Source organism: Lepisma saccharinum, chromosome 22 (genome assembly GCF_977018435.1).
Source record: "Lepisma saccharinum chromosome 22, izLepSacc3.1, whole genome shotgun sequence".
Classification (NCBI taxonomy): Eukaryota; Metazoa; Arthropoda; class Insecta; order Zygentoma; family Lepismatidae; genus Lepisma; species Lepisma saccharinum.
In genome coordinates this window covers 1,865,103-1,877,352 of record NC_139250.1, presented here as the reverse complement: position 1 = coordinate 1,877,352, position 12,250 = coordinate 1,865,103, and the positions used below count along the sequence as shown (strand labels likewise).

General features: G+C 38.5%; 1 protein-coding gene across 1 annotated transcript; it reads left to right on the top strand.

Moving 5' to 3' along the window:
* Positions 1 to 2,957: 2,957 nt before the first annotated feature.
* Positions 2,958 to 7,803, top strand: LOC146004983 (uncharacterized). Its single transcript, XM_083144074.1, has 2 exons — positions 2,958 to 3,172; positions 6,804 to 7,803. The coding sequence occupies exons 1-2, from the start codon at positions 3,078 to 3,080 to the stop codon at positions 7,537 to 7,539; spliced, it is 831 nt and encodes a 276-aa protein (XP_083000200.1). The 5' UTR covers positions 2,958 to 3,077; the 3' UTR covers positions 7,540 to 7,803.
* The last annotated feature ends 4,447 nt before the right edge of the window (positions 7,804 to 12,250 follow it).

Sequence of the window (12,250 nt, the reverse complement as noted above, 5' to 3'; positions counted from 1 at the left end):
GCTTTTGGCACTTACAGCGTTTACCACTTTTAATCCTCATTTATGTAATCAGAAATAAGGATTTGGCTCTAATAAATCGGGACGCCCCGGTCTGGTACCGTCGAGGGCGGCGCACATGGCATTCTATTCGCTTGGGTCGCCCGGCCCTTAATCCGCTCCTCCATACACACACATACACATATTGTTTTAAACGTTTGTTAAGCACTGGTATAAATATGTAATACTGCAACTTTCAGCCACATCAATGCAGTATGAAGTAGCACACACATGTTTACAGGCACATGTGAAAAAATAGTAATCCTGATTATATAAAACAGTGGCATATTGAGAACAGAATATTTTCAACTTCTGCTTGACTTTTCCGCAGGCAAACAAAAGTGTATATTTTGCAATGGACTAGCTCATTCAAGAGCATGAAGACTACAGCATTCCCATGCTTCTTCCTCTATTCTCGCACATATTCATTCACAATATACCATGAGTTTTCCTTACTTCATTGTCGGTTTGAAAAAGGAAATACTGAATTGAGGACTAAAAGTGGTAAACGTTGTAAGTGCCAAAAGCGAAAGTGTTGGGAAATCGCATCGTTCACTTTGAATTCTCCATTGTGTTTCAATGTATTACTTCTGTACACTTCTCACAATTATCTAAAAAGTCAGCCCGTAAGAACGTGCACACCAGTGACCTCTTTACACGCCCTTTGAACTACCAGCCACATTTCACGTTTACCACATTATAAAGCATGGCACATTTCACAGTTTAACGAGGAAAACGGTGTTATGAATTCTTGTGGCACTTACAGCGTTTACCTATTTTAGTGTTCAATTAGTAAACGCACAAGAAAGACACTCACACTGGGTGATATTGATTATTGATTCTGACCATTTCAGAGCAGATTCCTTCGTAATTTCCCACCTGTTGTGTGCGACGTTTCTGTGTCAACAAGTTACGTAATATGTTGAAAGTTACAGATTGGGCTCCCTAAGGGGGAGCAAAGGTGAACTGGAGGGGCCCAGGCACCCTTGACCCCCTCGGTTTCGGCGCCCGTATTGGTGTAATATTATTATATGATACTGTTTCTCACACCTGGAAAATGATACATTTCTTAAAATCATGCAGTCATAGCATTTTCCTGATTATTAAAGATAAGTTGAAGAAACCTTCACCATTGCATTTTCCGCGAAATTCTAGACTCATTTGATTCTAGTCTGATTGCCACACGGGAGACCCGGAGTAGGTGATCTGAGGTCGAAATTTTTCTGGCTTGCCCCCACATAAAGTGTCTCCAGGGCCCACCTAGCCTCAAATCAAATTGGACCAGGTGGAGGGTAAAGGCGGCCGGAGCGTGGTGCTGGTCACATCACCTCCAAGATGTCAGACATCGAAAATATGGGGGGCCCTACCCCCCCCATACCCTAAATGTTCCTTCATGATACGGTGCAATATGCACAGGGGACTTTAACTTTACCTGTATAATATATTGTAATCGTTTTTATACCCCTGAGTAACTGTGTTTGTTTTTACACACGCGAACACTCGACTATGTCAATGGCCGAGAGCCCCTAGAGGCTTCCTTGTCTCCGGACTCCAACGCACTGCGGGGTTTTGCGGCTTGTAGATCCGGGCACTGCATATTGGCTACGCGTCACTTTGTAATCAGCGTTGTTGAAGGTCATAAATTCTAACGGTTTCGCTGCAGGACCAGAATTTAAATTCGGCACAAGTTGCATATTGTTTCATTGAAGAAAAAAGGTTCCTGGACCGTATTAAAATTCAGTCGGAAAAAAGCTTCCTGGACCGAATTGAAATACTTTACAGATAAAAAGGTTATTTACGGCAGGGTGCGAAATCCTGGGGGGACGGGGGGAAAGAAATGCAAAACAATAATAACTATCAAAGTATCAAATGTAATTGATTTATATTAACATAAAGCACAAACTAAACAAAAACTTATACATAATAAAACCACTTGAACTATTTCATAATTTAATTAATATCTTTAACCAGTTAGTAAAGATATTAGCTTCTTTGCAATATCTGATATGTATAAAAGTAACAAATTAATTTACTTTATGCAATTAATAATAATAATATAATTAATAATAATATATGTTAATTGAGTAAATTATTTTTACTTTTAATAACATTACAAATATGTATATCGTAATATACACATATGTTTGTGGGGGAGGGGGTTTGAAGATGAAGAACTTTCTCCCACCAGTTTTCAATGATTTCGCACCCGGAATTGAATTTATTTAAAATTCCTGGACCTGTAATCAAGGACTCCTGGGTTCAATATGCAGTGGAGGTACAGAGTGGTTCACATCCCTATTTAAACTGCGGGCCCAGTCCCGATTAGCCCATCTGTGCATAATGTGATTTCCAAAGCAAACGAAGAAATCCATAGAAGTCTGTTCCTGTGGTTGTCTCTCCCTTACATTATTTTAAAGTTAGCGACGCATACAATTTCGGTTACCCAAATTGTATATTTATTTTAAATCTTGTTCTAATGATGTAGCCAATGTTCTAAAAATTGTTCTTTTTTGTATATTTCGTTAATAATGTTGCAATAACTATACTATTCTGTATCTCAACGTTTTCCGTGCCCTTTTAATAAAGGGTGTACGTACGGAAGAAAAGAAAATAAATAAATCACTAAATAATTCAATGTTGTAGAAAAGTGACCTAAAGTAAAGAAAATAACAACCGAAGTACTGCAAAGAATATTTTTTAAAGAAGAAATTAATCTTATAAACATTATATTTGCTACGGCAATGATTAAATTACATGTTGGTTTGTGTACATTACAAGCAACTCGTGTCAGTATTCACTGAACTAGATCCTCGCAATAGCCTCCCCCCTTTTTCCAAAAACTTGTTCTTACCCCCTTTCCGAGACAAACAACTCTCACTTAAGCCCGTGATTGGTCAACCATGCATGTTCGCTTTTCCAAGGGTCATCAGAAGTGAGTCATTCCCGTACACAGCGGGGTAAACCTGCAACTGACTTCAATCTTATCACAATCGCCATCGTTCTGTCCGGGGTCAGGTCACAGTGCACAGTCGTCCAAGGTCATGGGAAACGCGAATTCAACCACGGTGGATTTTCTCCTCAAGGGAGCCGAGTATTTCTGCATTGGGAGGGAGAAAAGCCAAGGACAAGACAACAGGTACGTGTTTATGTGGTGTAACGCAAATTCCCGGTAAACTTTTACATTTTAATATCGATAGGTTAGGCCACCTTGTATGCGGTAGTAGTAGGAAAGTCGAGATAGTGAGCGTATGGATTGTGAGTGTTAAAAGTGATTTTTTTCCCCAGGCTCTGTGTTTTACGTCGTACTTCTCGTCTACACGTATTTGTCTAAACCTGACGATAAAAATTAAAATAGTGATTGTATGAAAAGACAGATCTCTGTCCCTTTTCAATAATGAGGGGGGGGGGTAATGAAGTGTAAGGGTAAATTTAGATACAAAGTGACCATACATTGGACCTATGTGAGTAATTTTAGGGGTGCTTCGTTTGTTTGCGAATAACTATATTTTACTGCGATAAATCAAAATTTCTTTTATCTTTTTTTTTTAGATTTGGATAGATATTTGAACGTTTTCTTATCCAGTAAAAGTAGGATAAAATTAGCTTGTTTTTGCCTAGGTTGAACTAAGGCGCGTATCCACGGGGAGGGCGATAGCTACCTGCCAAATTTTTTTCAAGACTCAAATGTTCTGTCTTTTACAACCAAGTTTAACAGGCTCAAGATTTTTTTAAAAGTTTGATTTAAGCCCACTTTAGCTCATGATAGGCTACTCTGAGCTGGACCTACAGTTTAAATTTGGATTGAACTACTCTGCCTCAAAAGGGGATCGAACCAAAGACCCTTGCAGATAATGGGGTTTTGTTATCTATTTTATTTCTCAAATCTGATCGTTCACTGTACAGGGACAATGATAATAACGACATGCAATAACAGCCACTTATTTTCAGCCCTAGTCCCCTTTTTTGCTAATCCATCGAACATAGTTGGTTCCTGCTAACAGAACCATATATTGTTTATTACCTCCATGTTTAAAAGAGTGAATGTTAGAATTGATTCTCGATGAGGTGAGGTTACCCGACTGAGATTCGCCCCTCCGTCTCCATACTGTAACTCTGGATCCGCCACTGTGTTGAACGGGACTGATTACTAGATCTAAAACACCTAACCTTCATAATAATATTAAACGGTTGAAGACTCGCGTTAAAAAAGGAATATGTTATTAAAATGCTGAAACCTAATATGTACGTACACCTGACGGCAAAAGTAATAGTACGTGGATTGTCTATCAGTATGTTTTCCAGAATGTGATCATGAATTGAAATAAAAAGTCAATAAGCGGAGGACATTTTGTTTCATATCAACATGATTTCATTCCGCAAAACGCAAGATGATAGCGATGTACTATTATCTTTGCCGTTGGCTGTACTTACATCTCGAAACGTCACGGAAACTACATTTTTTTGCATAGCTTTTCCTGCAGCTTTTTTGCCAATCGCGGATATGAGGATGAAGGACGATTAATATTCACGTGATTAATCTAGAGGTAGAAGACGATGTAAAATAAATATGTAAGCAGGTTAATGCTGATTGGGATATTTTCTTGCATTGTCATCTTGTCATAATACAAATCGACTCTTAATTTTTTTGCGACCCCATCTATTGTCTGTTTATCTAGACTTTCTAAAAACAATCGAGTGTTATGAAACAATATGTACTTCACTTGGAAGTTCTGGTATTTTAGAGGAACGTAGGTCAAGACGTTGCTTTTCTTTCTGATCAGGAGTGCAGTGACGTCCATGGGGTGATATGCCCATATATGGTCGTGAGGCTTGCAGCTTGCAGCTTGGGGGAGGCGGGGCAATCTCTCTCCCTGGAAGTCGAGTGATGATTTGGTTCATCTTGCTTTTCACATTTAATAGTAAAATATTAGTCCCTTTACAAAAAATAAAAAAGACAGTGCCACAATTTCTAAGTACATCTTTGACCAGTGATGGATTTCAGGGTAGGAGGGCGCCCTCTACCTGGAAATTTCAATAAAAGTAAAAATGATGATAGAATTTATATTATCATCCATTTAGATACAGGCTCGTGGTCAGGGGGCTGTGCCCCCCCTTGACATTAGGTAAAACTATTTTTTATTCTAATTTATTTGAGGTGAAGAGTGCAAATGTAGACAGAATATATTATTTTGTTCCCAACTTTGTTCGTTCATCTTGTTTATGCACTTCAAGAGATGTTTTAGAAGATATAGAAAAAACTAGTATTTGTATATTTCCAAATTTAAATTATCTTAATGACCCCCGACACACATAATTTACCTTCATTTAATACTGTCAAACTTTTGAAAAATTCACTTGGTTTACAAAGCCCCCTCCTGATAACTCGTGAGTCCCCCCTGGAGATCAGTTCTAGCTACGGGCCTATTTAGATAACTAGTAATATAAGTATAATAATTTGGGCTCTAACTTTGTGGATGGGACAGACTCTACCTTTATTCGGCCGAAATTTCGGTATGTGGAATTAAAAAGATTGTTACATAAAATTACTCAACACTTTGCTCCTCATATCGCAGGTGGTTAACTGAATGTTTTTTTTGGGGGGGGGGGGCTGGTGCCCCCACACGTTTATTATTCTCATTATTAAAGTTGTCTTTAAGAAATTAGATATTTAATTCTTTAATTAATATAAGTAACCAAGTGACTGCAATGGGTTTCTTTGGAAAAGATACTTCATTTTTAGATATTCACATTAAAAAAACTAAGGATTATGAATTATATCTTATGATGAAAGAATTGCCTTGCCCGACGTCATTCCTCACTAAATACATAGAAGAAATTACCACCATGATAATTTTCAACTAAGTTATAGATATTTATGGTTTTATGAGATCAAGTTATATTACCAATATATCACAAAGTAGTGATGAGAGTAATAAATTTGCAGTTGTCTAATATTTTAGTTTTTGGATAAAATACTACTGTGAAGGGACTCAAGTCGTTAGTATCTTTGCTACTGTGAATATTTGAGTTTCTTTACATTTTAAGTTAAGTTTGAGAACAAAGTCAGTTTGTTTTAAGAATGCTTTATGCTCAGATAGGTTAATCCAAACTGGACCTACAGTTTTAAAGTGGGATCAGAACCCACAGGCATAGTTAGGGCTTCTTCCTGGTGCACCCAACATTTGATGAAGTGTGTTGAAAATTGTGAGTAAATATTTGCAATGTAACTACGTACATCAATAGTGGCCATAACCATTGAATTTGTACAATACTACTTTTACATTAAACTCGCACAGCCGGAAATTTGTGACATTCTATTCAGAGTTTTGCACAATTTTGGGTTATTTTATGAATGAAGATTGTGTTTATGTAATTTTATCCATTTATAAGCAATTTTGGTCAATAATAATTAATATTACTCTTGTTGTAAAAATAAATTGTGCATACAGAGTATATGATAAAACATTCCCATATGCCTTGTCAGTTATATTCACTTGCGTAACATGAAAGGTAAGGAAGAGGAAATAGACCACAGTTAATGTCCTTTCGAAATTCAGAACATCAAAATTTATTAAAAAATGGCTAGTTATTACTTTCGTTCCTGTAAAAATTACATTGATGTGACTCCCCTTTGCCCTCACCAATATATAAATATAGTCTTACCACATATGAGGTACTATCTCTTCATACTAAGCAGGCTGAAGACAAAATTATGTAGAAATATAAAAATTAATAGGAATGCTAATTGTTGTACTTTTACCTTTCAGGGATGTGTACGAACTACCAGAAGTTGTTGGAAGGAGGCCACGTTACAGCAGTTCAGGATATAACAATGCGTTAGTAACCAATAATGGATGCAACATTTATCAAAACAAGCATCAGACGCATTGTCCAGAGCTATTTCCCACAGACACCGACAATGATGAATTAAGCTTCAGAGATTTTCCGGCAACTTCAACACCACTAGACACCATCCAAAGACAAAGAAATTACTACAGAAGCAACACCTTCCGCCACAGAAACATGGGACAGCAGAGGCCTCTGGACGTTTACATTAGGAGATCGAACGAGTATCGAACCAGTCAAACGAGACTGATCACGCGTGTTTGTCCATCGCCTGGATACGGGAGCGAAGATGCTGCGGTAACATCACAGTGTATCAGTGTCCGAGTAACTGATTCGTGCACGAGATATGTTGAACCGTCACCCTGGAAATCAAGTGTCCATCTGGAATATGGAAGACCGCAGTTTCGACAGAGAGCCACAGGTGGCTGTGAACGAGCAATGCCTGCTTGCAATGTTTCGCAGGTACATTCCGCGTTGCCTCAGTCGTGCTGTTTCGATCCACGGGATGCTCCGTCTCATCTTGCGAGGAAGCACGTTGTGACGAGTGTGTGTCGGTCAAAGGCTCTTGCGCATGAACTACCTTTCCACGATTGTGTTCCCTCAACAGAAGCATGCTTCTACAACAACTACATCTCCAAAAGAGGCCTTAGGCTGTGAGCATGAACTTTCAATCTGATATTTAACCAAGCCTTGCTACCTCAGATATGGATTGGAGTTACACAGGAATGCTGTCATTTCAAATGGGTATCTTTATATGTATAAACAGTGTATCAATTTCTAAAACCAGATCTTTTTCACAAATCGACAGTTATACAAAAACTGACATGGTATGTACAACATACTCAATGCACTGTATTCTGAATTTTGTGTATTCTTGCACTATCCTTGAAATTGTAAATAAATTACGGCATTTTATATACATATCACTGTTATTTTTCCAATGCTACAGCTGAGTATTTTTCATGTAATTTTTTGGAGGGAAAAACCTAACTTTATTTGCCAATTTTTGGAAACTCCCTGCCACCATTCATAGGCTGTTGACTGAATTAGGAGAGAAGTTCTTTTAAGTTCCTTCTTCAATTTTTGTACTGAACTTTACAATAGTGAGTTACTTGTTTTTAATGGCATAAGATAAATCAGGTAACGAATGCTGTGAACTCTTCAAGAAGTTTGAATTTTGCTAGAGCATTCCGAAGGCACAGTTAAGCATACAGTAACTATTTCCATTTATATTTCAACATGCAAATTATTGAGAGATTCTACATTGAATGACTTCTTTTCAACAAGAATATATTTTAAACTTTATTTGTTAACATTTTTGGGCACATATCTTTGAGATATGGGTTAAAAGGTTTAAAAAAGCTGTGAGGAATTAAAATCAAGGTAGCAGTTGCCCTGTCACAATGTACCTTGATTTTAACTTCTGAATAAATTTTTATCATCTTTTTACCAACATTTTTTTTAGCTTCCTGAAAGCCATGTGATGTAGTTAAAAGCTTGAAGAAGTACATGTAAATTAAAATGAACATTACCTGTGTGAAAATGTTGGCATGTGGTGCAAGTAGTGCTTTGTTGCATGTTAGTTTTGGTTAGTCGAGTCATAACATCAAGAAAACATGTGTATAATTGAGTAAAATATTGCAAAATTATTCTAAAAGAAGGTAAAGTGCTCCCCTGTACATAGCACCACGCCATGAAGGCGTATAGGGGGTGTGGGGGTAACGCCCCACACTTTCTTGATCCGGTCGTGAGTGGGGGTGATGTGATCAGCATCACGCCCCTGACCGCCTTTACCCCCCAGGGTTTCCCCCAGGTACCCATGTTATTCGACGCTGGGTGGGTGCCGGGGCCGCTTCCATCGTTAGAAAAGTTCCCGGATTTGAACCGGCCAGGGATCGAACCCGGGACCTTTAGCATGGTAGTCCGACGCGTTACCGACTGAGCCACCGCGGCCACCTCAATTATTCTAATATAAGTTTTTCAAGTTATGAAGAATACAAGACATACATATGTAGGTTATGTTTATTTAACGAAAACAACATTGTACAATGCGCATCCGGAAAGTAAGTTCCGAAAGTGCCCCAAGATGGCACGAGTGGTCAGAGTGGATGTGCTTGCGCAGGAGTGGAAAAGAAACATGTAGCCAAAACCTGGTGCAAGCACAGTTGTGTGGAGTCAATGGTGGGAAAACTGTAGTATGGGAAACATGGCAGCATGCATACAGTCTCCTGCCGAGTGCGAGGTATGTGCGGTAATCAGGTTTCTCCACAGTCAGCGGCAGAGATCCACCGGCAGTTGTGTGGAGTGTATGGACAGAATGACATTAGTGAAGGAATTGTCCGAAGATGGTGTAGAGAATGCACAGCAGGCCACACCAATGTCCACGAAGAACCCATCCTGCACACAACGTGAGAAACTGCAGTCGCTGGGTGTCGATCTCATGCAGCAGGGAACTGGAGACCTGCAGAAACTGACATGCGAGTTCGGACATTGCAAACTGTCGATTCTGCAGCATGGCTTCCCGCACACTTTCTACCAATTCAGGCATCACCATGTCTCTGACGCCGACAGCTTCTTAGTGTGGAGAAACGTGATTACCGCACGTACTTCGCACTCGGGGGGAGACTGCGTGCACGTAGCAATGTTTCCCATACTATAGTGCAACCACGAGCAAAACAACCTGCGCAGACCCGTGACTCCTGTGCACCGTACCCCCGCGAGTAGGGGAGAGTGGACCATGCTTCCTTATGGCCTGAGGTGGAGGGAAGAAGGCTGCATGGGGACTTTTCATCCCAAGGTTTTTTTCCTTGTGGTCGATCTATACAGTTCTCTCACCACTGACTTCACACAACTGCGCTTGCGCCAGGTTATGGCTACGTGTTCCTCCTCCACTCCTGCGCAAGCGCATCCCACTCTGACCACTTGTGGCATCTTGGGACACTTTTGGAACTTACTTTCTGGATGCACCTCGTATATTAGTATAATTAATATATTAGAATATTTTGGCATGGTATGAGTATTAGCAGTAATCACACTACAGTATTCCTATACATATGTAACTGACATAGTATACTCTATCTGAAGAAAAACAGTCTTTTTGTACAAATTGTTCATTGCATTTCTATGAGGGAGAGTCATATGAAAACATTAATTTGTTTTTGTTTCTTATTTAGTGAATTTATGCATGTAGGGTTACAGCATAACTAAACCCATTGCTGATCTACATATATTTTCAAATCTGAGACAGTGCCTGTATACCTTAAGGAGAATGATCTTTGGGATGCACGTGTGGTTACTTCAGAGTCACTGTGAAGATCTTTCCACTAATCTGGCTACAAGCCGAGGCCATTGTCCAGCTTTTTCCTCCATTGATACACTTCCTGATGTGGTAAACATGCATGCATACCTTGCATTTTTCATTTTCCAAAGAATTTCTATAAGTATTGGGCTTCCAAAGGGAACTGAAAGCCTAAAACTTCTTCACTGGTGAAAGTGTGCCAATGCGACATTTTTAAAATGAGAAAAAAATGTTCAGTGTTGCAGTCATCAGGTAGTTTTGTTAACAGTTGGTACCTCCTGTAAATTTGCGCTATATACAGTCTGTCCTATAAGTGTTGTTGGACTTCTGAGATTTTCATTTAACTCTCCCCTCGTACATCTTTAACTTAATTGTGACCATAGGCGTAACTTAGCAGGAGCAAGGGGGACCCTTGCCCCCCTAAATTTTCAGGTTATTAAAATTTACAAGTTAGGGAGCCTGAGGAGCAAAGTAATAAAGAGTAATATTTGTGATTTCACAAATGTCACAGTTATTTAGATAATCATCCTGGACTCTTTTTCTTATGGGATGGATAACTTTTCAAATTTATTCTCTCAGAGTTAAGTACCAGGCTTGATTTTGTCCTCTCAAAATTAGGCCCCAAGTGTGATTCTGCACCCTCGTAATTAGGGCCCAAGTTACGCCCACGTTCGTGACAAAAGAAATGTATGACTACATATCTGAGATTCTACTAGATTGGTAAGATATTGCAATATACTATGAAATAATTCTTCAGTATTTGATTATCTGCATTCAATCACAAATCACTTACATGCTTCATAACAAAGCAACAATCAAGGAATGTGTATATTCATTAAAAGAGAGCAGGGTGTACAATAAGTTTCTCTCTCCATGCGGTACTTTTTTTTCACAATCTAAATGCTATTGAAACTGATTTCATGTTCTAGGAAGATGAGCATTCACTATCACATTAAAAACTAATATTTCTTTTAGTATTAAATGAATGTGGTTGTTTGTGTTGTAGTGTGGATGAAGGCACCAAATATCATAAACAAAAGTAAGTATTCCTTGACAGTGGCATAGCGGGGGGTGGGCGACCACCTAATCTAAGGCCAGCCGCACACCAGATCTGACACCTCACGACAAGCCATTCTTGTTGCACCATCTCAGGGGAGGTTTTACCATAGTCTCTTATGGGAGGTTCCACATCAGACAAAACATTTGACTCGAGTCAAACAATGAAGGTTCACGGAATTTGGTCTTGCATGGAGGAGCTTGCAACAAACAATCTGTAATAATATTTGAAGCTTTCCTGGTGGCGAATACTGAAGAGGCTTTCTTGGGCAATCAGCCAGGTGATTTGCGGATAGGCTTTCAAGAACTAACGTCACTCTCATCTTCAGGGATTGAAGTGCAGAGGTACGTCAGGGTGAAGTTATATGTATTTTAATCTATTTCAAGATGAACAATCTGTGCATGCGCGAATTCATTAACTACAAGCATCTAAATATGGACCAGAGATGGGGGCAACTTGAAGCCAGCAATTAAATGTATTAATTGAATCTTACATTAAATGGTTAATATCATATTTTCTAATCAATTATTTGCTACAAATATATTCAATTCACAACATGTAAATTGACGCATTGTTTCCCGCTTCCCAAATTATAAAAGACATATCTAGACCTACTGCATACATGGACAAAATCTGCAATCAGATATTAGATAACAAAGTGACTCGTCTTGTCGTGTTGTGTCAGATCCAGTGTGCAGCTGCCTTGCTTTTATAAAAAGTCAAAATTAAACAAAAACTTAAACATAATAAAATAATTCAAAACCATTTTGCAACTTATTGACATTTTGAACAAGTTGACTACTTGATAAATATCTGATATTCATAAAAGTTGCAAATTAACAAATACATTCATTTATATATATTATGCCTTATTTAGTAATTTAAGTTTATGTAATAATTATGTATATCATATCAGAGGCGCAACCACGAATTTTTGTCTGGGGGGGGGCAAATACCAGGATAAACGTACCAATAATAAAAATAATTAATAATATTTTTATAATAATAATGTT

Excerpts from the sequence above, each read along its gene's own strand:
- LOC146004983 (XM_083144074.1), top strand. The coding sequence starts at position 3,078 with ATGGGAAACGCGAATTCAACCACGGTGGATTTTCTCCTCAAGGGAGCC. Across the intron at positions 3,173-6,803 it reads AGCCAAGGACAAGACAACAG|GGATGTGTACGAACTACCAG; the intron begins GTACGTGTTTAT and ends TTTACCTTTCAG.